Below are 15147 nucleotides of genomic sequence, written 5' to 3' on the forward strand. Positions count from 1 at the left end.
TGGCATGGAATTGCTAAAAATAGGTAAAACATTACATGATAATACTCCACGCTAGATCCATTGGAATTGGATTACTTCCCCACTTAGTCCCCTTTTCCGCTGCATGATATCTACCTGACAAACCATAGATCAACTAGCACCTGATATTGCCTGCTACTTTTGAGTGCAGAGAACTAGGAATGATAAAAACACAGACTGATATTACCTTACCCTGTTTACCTTACCCTGTTTACCTTACCTTGTTTACCTTATTCTGTTGCTTTGTATTTGCCCGGGATGCTGCAGTAGTACACCCACTCTCTGCTTTACCGCAGAAGTTGGTTTTCCTGCTACCCTTCTGCTCTTGAATCAAATGTGTTTTTTAGGTTATAACCACGGGAATATACAGAATATGTAAAATGTGCTTATTCTGCAAAAATCGTCTGTCTCCATGGTGACTGTCTCCCTGTTCCGCTGATGTATGCTTTCTACTTTTTCAGATGACTCCTGCCCCGACCTGAGAAAATACTGTTCCTTGCAATGCCCCATGGGATACGAGAGAGACGACTTTGGCTGTGAGGTGTGCGAATGTAATATCCCCGTACCCAGGTGCCGACCTTTGACCTGCACCAAGACCTGCCCCTATGGATATGTGTAAGTATTATGGGAATTTTGCACCCCTCCGTCCGACCTACTCATTTGTTTTCTTTCTTTGCATTCACATTTTTAGATGGACTGTGTGTGACTGTTTTAGTCAGAACATAAGTGTATAAGATTTATACTCTTATATTATTACATTTATTTACCCTATGCATGTGAAAGATGGCCTTGTGTTACCATATAAGCCCTGCAAGTCATGTGAAACTTCTATAAGAATAAAGAGCTCCATTCAAGGAAAGAAATATTACCTTGGGTCAGGGTCTCACAAGCGCCTCAACATTTATCTGTCCCCCCCACCCCCACCCACTCCCGAACCACAACTGGTGTGCAAAGCTGCTAAATTTAAAAGTGGAATTCTTATCTTAGTAAAGTATGCCAGTAAATCAGTCTATTCCTGCATTGGTTTGTGCCACAATTAAAAGCATGCATCATGGTGGTTACGGCAGGTTTCTAAATCTGTGTGTGTGTGTGTGTGTGTGTGAGTGATTCACTCTGCGGTCCGGCTCCTGTCCTCCTCATTCCATCCAACTCAGTCAAACATCTGGAAGCTTTTCCGTCCCGTGACGATATTCTCATTTTCTAAATTGACAACCTGTCTCAACACAACGATCAAAAACACACCAGGATAAAAGCGGCCTTTTATGAAATGTATACACGTCGGGATTGTGCTGGTATCTCAAACACGCTCACGCCGTCCCGGTGGCTCAAGATGAGCCTGATGCGTATCTTCACAGGATGTCTGAGAAGAAGAGAGAAAGGATGAAAGAAAGCATGAGCTGCAATAACAGCGGCCGTAACAGTTGTTCTCTCTTCATCCTTTATAGGCAGCTGTTACAATTTAGCCTTGCAGGCCCATAATCCTCAGTCTTCATACTCTTTACTAGACTATGCGGACAAAACATGAAAATTCCAAAACACATTCTACGAGATAATGGAGGGTGTCAAAGGTCACTGATGTGGGCTTCCGATTAAAAACTAATTCGGAAAACTAATTGGAGACAGGTAATTGTCCAGGTAATTGTCATTCAATGGTAGTGAATGACGGGTGACCAAAGTCAGCCGGGGATAGGCTCCATCTCACCCAAGACCAAGGACGCCAAAGTGTACAGTGTACAGCAGGGGTCTCAAACACGCGGCCCGCGGGCCAAATGTGGCCCGCAGGACACTAGTTTGAGGCCCCCGCCTTGATATGAAAGTTTAATGTTAGTGCGGCCCGCGCAAGTTTGATATGGATGCTGTATGGTATCATGTACCCAGAAAAAATTATTACGTTTGATTAATGTTCATGTTAAAGGTTAAATAACTGTTAATAGTTATCCTCCCTATACGTGTGGAAGTGGTAAGTTTTTGGCTATTTAAGTTTAAAGGAAATAACTTGAAGGCTACCGTTTAGGTCGCTAGCTCTCTAGTTTGCGAGTTAGCATGTGTCTCAAGACCCTGCAGTTGCGCAATATGTTGTAAATAAAAAGAGTATAAATGTGACTATAGTCGTGTTTTGTCATGTCTACAGGGCTCTAATAATGCTTTGTTCATTTTAATCTGAAAAAAATAATTTGTCTACCCACCAACTATATGTGGTTTTTATTATTTGCCGTTTTATTATTATTATTATATTTATTTATTTATTATTGATTGATTGATTTTCTTTATTCTTGATTTGTTTATTTATTTTGTGCAGAAAAATAAAAATTAAGATATTTGAGAACAGTGGAATGTTTTATCAGAGCTTTTCTTGTAGAAAATCGAAACCAAAGCAAAGTTTATTGATTTTTCTGTTTTTAATAAATGCGTTTTTTGTTGTTTGTTTTTTTTGGAAAACCTGATGCGGCCCAGTCTCGCCCAGACCCTAGCTCCAGTGGCCCCCAAGTAAATTGAGTTTGAGACCCCTGGTGTACAGTGTATCCACTGCTTTGCATTGACATGGTGCTTTTGAGTGCAAACCTTGACACGCACGGTGCTCTTTCTAATGGCTTGAATGACATTGGGTGATTTATTTATGCCTTCCTGACAGACGAAGATAAACATAGTTCCAATCTCAGACATAACTAGGTCATTCCTGTGTGAAACAGGTGTCATCGCTCACCTGGAGGCGTCCATTAGTAAGGAAGGCGTGGTTACCTGCGGGAGGAGATAGACTGCCTTTCTTTTATCTCTACTTGCTGCTCATCTATGTTTTATTAGACCCATAATTAGATCTTGATGATTTATCTCGACTTCTTGCGCTTATTAATCACTTTTAACGAGCACGGAGGACCAAAATTCAACTTTCATTTCTCAATACTCAGTTCCAATTCAGTTCGAAGACTATGGGAGCCTTTTGAAGCAATAATGATGTTTCAGGTTAAATTGAAAGCATCTGAATTCAATTTAAAATGCTTCTTTTGTTTGTATGATGTGTAAACCACCGGGATCTCACATGTTGGCCTCCATCAAAGGGAGCCGAGACAGAGAAGAGCAAAAAATCAGCTCCAGATGTTGATTCTACCTAACCTTGGCTTCTGGTGTTCACTGTGTGCCACCCACAACATACCCGGATTTTGTATTCTTTTGGATGTTTCATTGTATTTACAAGTGTGTATGTGTGTGTTTGTGTGTGTGTCACCCCACAGTCGCAACAAGCATGGCTGTGAGATGTGTCGCTGTGTCAAGTGTCCTCCCTTCACCTGTGATAAGCACTGCAATGACGGCTACAAGCAGAACAAGAAGGGCTGTTCCATTTGCATGTGTAAAGGTACCACACACTCCGAACTGTACTTCATAAATCTAATATCCTAGACATCTAATGTCCTTGTCAAGGCAGAGGTAGTTGGGGTTATTACTGGTGTTGATTTGTGTCCGCCGACTCCAAATTGTCCATAGGTATGAATATGAGTGTGAATGTTTATCTATATGTGCCCTGTGATTGGCTGGCGACCAGTCCAGGGTGTACCCCGCCTCTCGACCGAAGTCAGCTGGGATAGGCTCCAGCATACGGATGGATGGAAGTGTTTGTGTATGCAAAAAGTTCTGCTCCTAGAGTATGTAATGGTGACTGTAGTTAAAGTCACAGGTATAGTGCATATATATATATAGTATACTATACTATAGTACTACTATAGTATACTATAGTATACTATAGTATACTGAATTTCCAAACATCTATGCTGTCCATGCATACTCGATTCAAGGGTCCCAATGTTAAAGTACCTGCTGGGCCGCATCAAGTATTCCAGAATAACAGTACAGCTCTCACATTTTGATCAAAAGTGTATAATTTTGATTTTTGGTAATAAAATGCACGAGCTACACTACCGCTCAAAAGTTTGGGATCACTTTTTGGCCAGTCTGAGATATGGCCTTTTCTTGGCAGTCCCGCCATGAAGTCCAGCATCCTGAAGTCGCCGCCTCACTGTTGAGACTGACACTGGTGATTGACGGCTACTATTTAGTGCAGCTGCCAAGGTGACGACCTGTGAGGCGTCTTTGTCTTAAACTACACACTCTCAGATATTTGTCTTTTTGCACAGTTGTGCATCGTTTTTGTGTCCTTGTTAGACCCAGTTTGTGCTGCTCTCTGAAGGGAGTAGTGGTAAGAGATTTTAGTTTTAGTTTAGATTTTTAGATGCGTTTTCTAATAATCTATTAGCCTTATAAAATGATGAATTTGAATTAGCAGCCATACCAGGAGATTGATGCAGAGGACTGACAGTTGTTGATAGTAGGCCTCTATGCAAAAATGTAGATAATTTTTTGAAAATCATTTGATTAATTTTAATTATTTGTGAAATGGATAAAATATTTGTGAAATGCATAAAAATGTCTTTTTTGTTTGAAAAACAAAGAAATTTGCAAGTGATCCAAACGTTTGAGCGGTAGCGTATGTCCAAGTGTAATACATTGCCACTGTTGCATGCCATTATAGAGTAAATAGGCCTGTATAAACTGTACCTAAGACACTATAATGTCAGTACCTAATTGTAAGGCCTTGCCAGAGGTATGCTGTCTCTAGTAGTGGCCATAAAACACTAAAATGGCAAATGGCTCAGTGGGAGAGCTTGATAATTGCATACATTAAGTCCAGTCCGTAATTGCCCCATTGTTCATATTTCACATGCTGGCCTTGTTTCACTTTCACAGTAATCACCAAAAATACTGTAAATTGCTGTAGTTGGTAGTTCTCAGAGTATTGCATGCAAGTAAAGTCAGTTTGCATGCAAGTAAAGTAGCTCATGTAACCATGATATAGTGATGCAAGCGGCCGCTATAGTTCATCTGAACGGTTCTTTGTTCCCCGATATGAAAAACACACTCCAATGAAAGTACTCCACCATCACATGTCACTATGTCAGAAGAGCGGATGTTTGAGTTTTGACTTTTGATTTCCTGTGACCTCTGGCTGATCTTCTCAGCAGAATTAAATGTTTGCCGTTTTGGGGTTTTTGGTTTGTATTTAGCTTTGTCCAGTAGCCATGGATGCAAGTCTAATTAGATTCCTCCAACGTTCCAAGTTGTATTCCAGATGACTGATTTATATTCTATTTTACAGTAAGTGTTTATTTTTCTAGTATAGCTGTGGTATAAATATTTCGACTTGAAAATACTCCGGAGGCAGTACAACCCTCTGCTCTCTGCACAAACAGTCAGACTCACAGACTTTTTACTGCAAACAAGCTGATGTTTACCTGACTTTAAAAGAGCCTGGATACGTCTTTCTGGGGTTTGGTCAAATATTCAGTGTTGGGAAAATATTTATAGAAAAAGACGAGGCATCTTAACTTATGCTTGAACTGAGAAATACTTTTAATGCTTCACTTTGTTTGTCTTTGTTTCCGATCGCAGTGGATTGCGATTGACGATTCCGATACCGATCGTCCATGAGTGAACTGGGCCAATACTGATGCTAAAACCAAAGCTACACAAACGTTTACCAGGATATCCCATTAATATTTTTCTTTTTAATCCTATTTTTTTCAGAGAGTGCCCCCAGCCTCAGCACCACCGCTCCTATCCCAGTTCCCAGCTTTTGCTTCACCACTAACGGCCACCGATACGAGGAAGGTCAAAGCTGGCACGATGGCTGCCGTGACTGCTACTGTCATTCTGGAAGGGAGATGTGTGTGCTGATATCTTGTCCCGTGCCCAGCTGCTCTCACCCTGTAGTGAAGCCTGACCAGTGTTGTCCTACGTGTGAAGGTCAGACACTTTACTTATTTTGTAGTGTGGAATATCAGAAAAGCCAATTTTGGAGATTTTAGATACATGTCAATATAATCCAATATAAATAACCTGAACCTATCGTCACGCCTCACGCTGTGGGTGGGTGGGGTCAGCTGACTGAAAGACTGAGAGATTGACCGACACTGTCGGTGACCTCTTTCATTTCGTGTTCACAAAAAAGAAGTAGTACTTTTAACCTGTTCGTTCATGACCGACACACCACTCGTCATCACGTGTTGTTGCACTGCTGAGTCGGAACGAACGTAAACATGAGTGAACGGACTGACTCGACACGGTTGACCGGGTCTATGCACAGGGGGAGATCACAGGCTAATGACCGAAATGACCGAAATGACCGAAATGAACGAAATGATTGAAATGACCGAAATGATTGAAATGACCGAAATGACCGAAATGACCGAAATGACCGAAATGACCGAAATGACCGAAATGACCGAAATGACCGAAATGATTGAAATGACCGAAATGAACGAAATGATTGAAATGACCGAAATGATTGAAATGACCGAAATGATTGAAATGACCGAAATGAACGAAATGACCGAAATGAACGAAATGATTGAAATGAACGAAATGAACGAAATGAACGAAATGAACGAAATGAACGAAATGAACGAAATGATTGAAATTAACAAAATTAACAAAATTAATGAACTGACCAAAATGATTGAAATGACCGAAATGAACGAAATGATTGAAATGACCGAAATGAACGAAATGAACGAAATGAACGAAATGAACGAAATGAACGAAATGAACGAAATGAACGAAATGAACGAAATGAACGAAATGATTGAAATTAACAAAATTAACAAAATTAATGAACTGACCAAAATGATTGAAATGACCGAAATGAACGAACTGACCAAAATGACCGAAATGAACGAAATGATTGAAAAGACCGAAATTGACAAAATTTGCAAAATTAACAAAATTAATGAACTGAACGAAATGATTGAAATGACCAAAATTAGCAAAATTAACAAAATTAATGAACTGAACGAAATGATTGAAATGACCGAAATGACCGAAATGAACGAAATGATTGAAATGACCGAAATGATTGAAATGACCGAAATGATTGAAATGACCGAAATGATTGAAATGACCGAAATGAACGAAATGATTGAAATGACCGAAATGAACGAAATGAACGAAATGAACGAAATGAACGAAATGAACGAAATGAACGAAATTTGCAAAATTAACAAAATTAACAAAATTAATGAACTGAACGAAATGATTGAAATGACCAAAATTAGCAAAATTAACAAAATTAATGAACTGAACGAAATGATTGAAATGACCGAAATGAACGACATGAACGAAATGAACAGATCTTTTTACTGAATGAACCGGAGTGATCCGTTTCACTGAAATGAACGGTTCTGCCCACCACTATGAGCTACTGTATTAAGAGGTTGAGGTGTCTTTGTGTATGCAAACATTTCAACATGTCTGAAACTTTGACCCCATTTCTCTCCTCCAAACTCCACTGCAGATGAGTCAGGAAGCGGGATGCCCGAGGGGATGGACATGGTGGTGTGCAGAGCTCCTGGCGGGGAGTTTTATGTGGAGGGGGAGACCTGGGACCTGGATGAGTGCACACGTTGCACCTGCAGACAGGGACGCGTCCTGTGCGACACAGAAGTTTGTCCCCCAGCTCTGTGCCAGACACCTACCAAAAACAAGGACGCCTGTTGTCATGCGTGTCCCGGTAAGTTTCTAAAGTGCTGAGTAAAGAGGTTTTTTAAGATGATAATTGGGTGAATTTTGTAAGTGAATGTGGTTTGTGAAGGAATTTGTAGTTTTATGTCAGGCACACAGCCTCATAAAGAAACCAGTCAAGACTGGCTGGGTTTACATAGCAATCCCTCAGGCAGGCAGCAGCAGCAGCAGCACATTAGGACCCCTTTCACCTTCCAGCCAACACACAAAAAGAGGGAGCTCGCTGTCATTTATGTCTTAGTAACTTATCTTGCTGCATCTCTACCATTCCTTTAGGAGTCAACTGTGTCTCACATGTAAACTGACACAAAGCCACACCAAGATCTTTATTTATAGCTAAGTCCCATTCACTTTAGGACAATATGTGGCAATGGCTCCCAAACACCAGGCCCACAAATCAGCAATGCATGACTGCACCTCTGAGCTGCTCCTTGAGAATGCCGCCCCCGTCTTATCGCCGCATCTGCCTCCACAAAAGCAGATTGTCGGAGGCTAGCCTTTGATAAATGTATGGGCCTGGTCACCAGGAATGTGGGAATAATACGCATCCCACTGATGGATGGACATTATGATGGATATGTACAGTAGGGCAGTAGCGAGCCAAGACTTGGGGTCAGGACCCGGGACAGTTAGGTTTCTGGGAGTTGGATAAGACATGCAGATGAAGCCGGGATTTGGAAGTGTCTTCATTTGAGATACTAGTTGTCTCATTAAACCGAGATTGAACCTTGGATCTTCTGAGGAGCTTAGAGCCCAGAGGGAGGCCGACGTAATTGCAGCACCCCAGTAGCAATAACCAATGAAATCCTTGGACATGCATTATGTTTTTTTTATTTTAAGCTTGTATTGGTTGTTGTAGCTTCTTTAGGTGAACCGTAGCTTGACCACCACCATGCGTTCATACGATGATAACACAATGATACAGTGCAATGGAGGCTAGGTGGGTGAAGTGTCTGGAACGGAGGGAGCAGAGATTGAACCACCAACCTTCCTGTTTCTGGACGACATGCTTCACATGCTAACCCATTATAAACACCCCTGTTACACCCGCAAACGTAATAACTGCCCACAAACGTAATACAAATCTGCAGCTTTGAATGTAATAATCCCACAAATGTAATAAATTTCCCACAAACGTAATAAAATTTGCCCACTGCAAACGTAATACTGAATTTCTTGCAAATGTAATAACTATTACATTTGCAGGAAATTATTACATTTTGTTTGTGGGCGTATAAGTGCGTTTTAGTTACAGTGTATTACTGTATGTGTGATTTTGTGCGTATATGGGGAAGAAATAATCAAAAGAAATAATAAAATATGATAATAATAATAGTAATAAAATTGTATTAAATTGCAATTATCACAATTATGTTATCTTTTTAAATTTAAAATAAATTATAATTTCATAATTAATCTTTAATCATGAAATTATAATTTATTTTTAATTATGAAATTATTTTATTTGATAATTTCATAAAATAAAATTATAATTTCGTAATTTCATAATTAATCTTTAATTATGAAATTATAATTTATTCTTAATTATGAAATTATTAATTATGAAATTATAATTTATTTTTAATTAAATCCTTTAATGTATTCAAATGATATTCTTTGAATAATATTTTTTTTTCTACAAAAAAAAAAAGGATGATCTTGTTAAAATCCTCAAAATGACATCTACACCTTCTCCGTCATTAAAAGAAGAAAGAACAAACAACAACAACAACCACAAAGATCATTATTTTGTCTCATATTACATTTGTGGGAAGTTATTACGTTTACAGATTTTCACTTTCCCACATGTGTAATAATTTTTTAATTTTAATACGAAATTCAGTATTATGTTCGCAGAAGGCAAATTTTATTATGTTTGTGGGAAATTGATTATTACATTCAAAGCTGCAGATTTGTATTACGTTTGTGGGCAGTTATTACATTTGCGGGTGTAACACACCCCTATAAATTGTCCAGTTGTTGACAAGCGGGTCCTGAAAAGGTCTGCAAGAGAACCCTCGTATCTGCTTTTATTCTAACCCGTCTCCCCGTGCATCCACAGATAAGACGCAGGGCCCGCTGCTACCAGTCAACACCAGCCAGCAGGAGTACTGCATCACCAGCGATGGAGATGTTCTGCTGGCAGGAGACTCCTGGAAGAGCAACGCTTGCACCAGCTGTACCTGCAACAACGGCACCATTCAGTGTTTCTCTCAGCGTTGTCCGCCTGCCAACTGCAGGGTGCCCGTCTTACGCAAGGGCCAGTGTTGCTTGCACTGTCTCGGTAGGTACTGCTTCACACCTCCGAAAAACTCCAAACTTTGAATTAATTAGTTTTAGCCCTGAGCCCTGAGCCCTGTTTTTGTTGCATTAAAAAATCAGTTAAGATATATTAGCATGGAGTTTATGTAAGACTTCCACACAGAAGAAAGGTTCTAATAAGGAACTACTACTGGAACAAGGCGCAGCTTGTTGATGGGGGAAGTCATAATTCAAAGTGGTACCTGCCAGAAAGAGGGCGTGACCGTTTTCAAAGTGCGTGTGTGTGTATGCGTTAGTGCGTTTGGGCCAGCCATTCTGGCGCTGCATAGGCAAACACCATCATTGGCAGCAACATTCCATGTGACATATACACACGCTCACACAGTCCACTCGCAGCCAAAACATTCCTCAAGCATCCGCACATTCACACGTGTTTCCTGTCCCCAGCTGAATCAGACCGCAACGCTCGCTCTGTGGCGGCGCAGGAAGCTCCATGTCAGCTTTTCCTACAGCGGAGGAAACCCCAGCATAGGATCCCATTGTTTGCCCTGATATGCAGCCGTTTGAGCGTCCTTTGTTTTTATTATTCACCTTTTTAACAGTTCCTATGTAGCTGTTCCATGGAACACAGTAGAGTTGAAACAATAACACACGCAAGGAACTTGAAAAATAAAGACTTTATTCCTGTTTGGGTAGAAATGACGACATCTGCGCCAGTCTTGCTGTCGACCATTGCTCCAAAAGCGAGGATCACTACAAGTGTACCGCGGGCTGATGGGAACGGTGCCGTCACAGAACCGACCCTTGTTGCTGACACAGGTAATAACCCCCCCACCCCTCCATCAACAGTTGATCCCTGGGCATACAAATCTAAAATGGTAATGGTAATGGTAATGGTAATGGATTTATTTCATTTGAACATGCATCAGATTACAATTGAATGCATCACATAATCAGTTCACAGTTCCACATGTCCAAAAGGAGTAGGAAGAAGCAAAGCTTATTAAATCCTACCCCTCCATCTGGCACTTTTACAATCAGTAACTGTTACATTTGTTCACTTCCTGCTTTCCTAATATTTTTATTTTTATTTTTATTTTTATTTTTATTTTTATTTTTATTTTTATTTTTATTTTTATTTTTATTTTATATTTTATAATTTTAATTTTAATTTTAATTTTAATTATTAGTCATGTACCGAAGTACAAGGTGATATGACCATCCAATGACATAATGGGTACCATGTATATATATATCTAGCATATAAGTGTTTCAAATGTAGTTCTTCCCTGAGATCATATTTCTCCTCTCTTGTAGAGAAGTATTGGATGCCATTTTTAGGTAATTGGTTATTTTTAGGCTTATGCATTATTTTAGCTGTTTGAAGATGAACTATATCAGCAAGTTTAAGTATTTGTGATTTTAGAAATAAGGAATTAGTATGTTCTCTGTAGGCGGCATTATGAATTATCCTTACTGACCTTTTTTGCAGTACATTTAGCAAGTGAAGATTGCTTTTTTTTATACTTTATTTTTTCTATTTTTTTTAACAAAACGTCAACAGTAATACAAACAAACTCAAAACAAAAAGGGGACACTGGACATACACAGTATACAATTTGGTTATTTCACATTCTGAAGATTGCTTTTATAGTTATTAGCCCATATTTCCACACAATAAGTAAGATATGGTAGAACCAGAGATCAATAAAGAGTGTGGAGTGATTTCTGATTCAGGACAAATTTTGCTTTGTTCAATATTTTAATATTTCTGGCCACGTTATGTTTTATATTTGTAATATGAGGTTTCCAGCTCATATTTTCATCTATTGTGATCCCCAGAAATGTATTTTCCTTCACCATTTCAATGTCTACACCGTCTATTTGTATTTGCTGATGTGTGTCCTTTCTGCTGTTAGTAAACAGCATGATGAGTTTTACTTAAGTTCAAGGACAATCTATTATCATCAAACCATCTTTTTAGTGTGACCATTTCTTCTCTGACCTTTCTAATGAAAGCCTCTGATTGGTTGTTCTGTGCCCCACAGATGAGACAGTTTTGGGTGAGAACTACCCCAACCAAACAGAAATGGCGCTTATTTACCAATCAGCCGCATGGATCCTGGCAGGTCTCCTCCTGGCCATCATCATCTTCCTCATTGTGGCTTTACTTATCAACAAGAAAAAGAAGTGGGTGCAGATGTCCTGTTACAGTGCACCAAATAAGGTGGGGATTATTAATTAATTATTAATTATTGATTCTAAAGATCATTCATGGTGTGTTTGCTGTATATTTCTGTCTGATGACCTTTCAAGGCAGAAAATCCACTGTCAGTCTGTCTTGAAAGTGTCTTAAAAGTGCCAACTTAACATTTCAGACAAATTTGAGACCCAAATATTTGTCTGCAGGCCATCACGTGTTGATGTTTCCTCAGCTATTATTCGTCATTATCTCCAAGACATAACATAACTACTGTCTAGTCACACAGCATTAAAACACACAAGCATGTGAGGTATGTGTAATGTATGTACGGGTACACACCGCTAATGAATGATAATGTTAGATGATCAAAGAATCACATCACCGTGTAGCCTTTAGCCTGGTCGTCAGGTTTGAGTTTGCAGGTTTGCAAGTTTTGCATCTACAGCACATAACTGTGGTGCGTTCAGGGACTGATGAACATAGTGCAAAATGTCAATGCTTGGTAAAAAAAAAAAAAACATTATCAGTGAAGCATAAAGACATGAACATTTCTACCAGAGGTATTCCATTTTACCTGTATGATCACATATTTAGTATAAATTATACTTTTTTTGTGAGAAAACTATAAAAACATTTTTTTTAAACAAAAATCTGAATATGAATTTTGACTGTTGAATCACAAATGTGGATCCACTGTAGTCTTGTTGCCACAATATCATATTAATAGAGAATAATATCCTTTCTGAGCTGCATGGCGGGTGAGTGGTTAGCATGCAGGCCTCACAGCGAGGAGACCGGGGTTCAATTCCACGCTCGGGTATCTCTGTGTGGAGTTTGTATGTTTTCCCCGTGCATGCGTGGGTTTCCTCCCAAATTCCCAAAACATGCTAGGTTAATTGGCGACTCCAAATTGTCCATAGTTATGAATGTGAGTGTGAATGGTTGTTTGTCTATATGTGCCCTGTGAGTGGCTGGCGAAGACAGCTGGGATAGGCTCCAGCTTCCCCCGAAAGTTGTTAAAATTAACTGTGCAAGAAATGGTTACTTTCATTTTCACTTTTGGTTATATTGACATTGAATGATGAGCCAGTCCATTGGTGTCGATATAAACTGGTTCAACCGTCCACACCCAAAATCCTAAACAATCCTATTCCTTTCCTCTTTAGACCGTCATTCTTAAGCACGTAAACAAGAACTCAGTGGTCTACATGGAGCCTTCCAAGGAGAACAAGTTTCAGAACATGAAGAACGACTGCGGGATCCATTTCTCCCCCGAGATGAGCTCCCCCTGCACAGACAAGATGACCATCCCTCGAGCCAAGCTGGCCAACAACTGGACGCCGCGCTAACGTCAGCCGCTAGCAGATTGGAGCTGCCCCGTCACCACCGGCTGCATCCATGGTGATTTGTGCAACAACGCACACACTCCACGGAGGCATCTGACTACCCACGCTTCTCTTTATGGGACTGGAAAAGGAGGAGGAGGACGCTCTTTAGTTGGATAAAGCAACATTTGAATGTGCGCTTGTGCGTTTGGACCTTTCAAAACAATGAGATGGACAATGAGATGCTGAGAGGGCACACGTTTCACTTCAAGCTTTATGATGGGGGAGGGGGTCCAGGTTAAAGAGATTGACAGGATGCTGCCCCCTGACTTCATGGATGTTGTCTCTATATCGCTCACAGGGAGGCCAAAGGAACTGGTAATCTACTGGTAATCCACCAAACTGTAACAATCGGCCAGGCTTTATTGACGCCCTGTGTTAGAATGTGTGCTTTCCATTTGACTTTGTGTATATTGCAGCAGTATTTGTACTCGTGTTGTTTTAGGTCAACTCTTTGTTTTTTTGATGTCTTCTTGGGGGCCAAATCTTTACCGGTTGAAACATTCCCACCTCCACGCACACAGACCTCACAAAAAATGATCCACAAGAATTCCTTCAGGAAATTTCTGTGTGAAAAAAACACTATGGGCTGGAGAGGACATGATTTTATTGAAACTTTGAAGGAATGTCAGAATGTTCATTTTTAAAGCCTTAAAAGTCACAGACTCACAACTTTTTTTTTCTATTTAACCGTTTTGCTACTCCATGAAGACATCACAGCAGCAGCCATGCAATCACTCCTTACTTTAAAATGCGCCTCCTTGACTGGACAGCCATGTTAAAGGACACATTGGGATGCGTTAAAGCTAAAATATGGTTATTTAATAACTGAAAGGGCCAGGGAGCACAATAAAAAAGCTCCTCTGCCAGCCATCTTTTCACTTACAGTAAAGTATTATTTACAAAACTTGACAATAGTACTTCACCTTGTTGTTTTCTTGTAAAAATTTATTTTTTCTCATAATAATTACAAACCTAATCTTATAATTCTTGTACTTATTAATATGGCAGAATAGTCAGCAATTGCACATAATACATTACAACATCAGAGCTCCTTAAATGTAGCACTTTCCGGCTTAGTTTTTTTTTTTTTTTTTTTCCGTAATACCGTTGCAGGATTTTTGGATGGATAAACATGCTAATCAGGGATTTGATGGCCGCAGTAAGCACACAGAGATGTTAAAGCACTCCAGTAAAAAAAAAAAAAAAAAAAAATGCATATTGTTAAAGCCAGAGGCCTCGTAACAATCTGGCAAGTGTAGAATTTGATTTATGAAACACTTCTCAATACAATGTCAACAACAAAGAGGACTGTGATGCCAAACGTGGTAGGAAATGAATATTTAGACTTTTTTTAGTAGGTTTGTGCTTTAAAATGAAGAGTGTGTAAGGCCCCCAGTTTTTTGTTCTGTGTAAAAAAAAAAAAAAAACTAGTTTAAATTAGTAGAGCAGAAGAGTACCCTATTTATTTTTTCACATAGCTTTATTTATTAATACTATAGTTTGAGTTTTTTCTTTTCCTTGACTTTTGGTAGCCAAAGCTGCTGTACATTTTTAGACCCTTTACATCGGTTTGTTATATTCAGTACCACCTTATTTATTTTGCTGTTCCAAGCCCTGTAAATAAGTGAAACTGCAACTTTACTTATTTTGAGAAATAAAACGTGTGAAACAACAACATGCAAGACAGACATCCTGTCTGATTGATACAAC

General features: G+C 39.5%; 1 protein-coding gene across 1 annotated transcript in view; it reads left to right on the top strand.

Moving 5' to 3' along the window:
• crim1 (cysteine rich transmembrane BMP regulator 1 (chordin-like)) overlaps window positions 1-15127 on the top strand; it is a 37023-nt gene extending 21896 nt beyond the window's left edge. The window contains exons 8-15 of the mRNA XM_058090280.1: window positions 480-633; window positions 3249-3370; window positions 5593-5811; window positions 7358-7573; window positions 9647-9868; window positions 10543-10665; window positions 11895-12073; window positions 13216-15127. Of these exons, the coding sequence (XP_057946263.1) occupies window positions 480-633; window positions 3249-3370; window positions 5593-5811; window positions 7358-7573; window positions 9647-9868; window positions 10543-10665; window positions 11895-12073; window positions 13216-13398 (1418 nt within the window). The 3' untranslated portion in view covers window positions 13399-15127. The remainder of the gene's footprint in view (window positions 1-479; window positions 634-3248; window positions 3371-5592; window positions 5812-7357; window positions 7574-9646; window positions 9869-10542; window positions 10666-11894; window positions 12074-13215) is intronic.
• The last annotated feature ends 20 nt before the right edge of the window (window positions 15128-15147 follow it).

Source organism: Doryrhamphus excisus, chromosome 13 (genome assembly GCF_030265055.1).
Source record: "Doryrhamphus excisus isolate RoL2022-K1 chromosome 13, RoL_Dexc_1.0, whole genome shotgun sequence".
NCBI classification, from domain to species: domain Eukaryota; kingdom Metazoa; phylum Chordata; class Actinopteri; order Syngnathiformes; family Syngnathidae; genus Doryrhamphus; species Doryrhamphus excisus.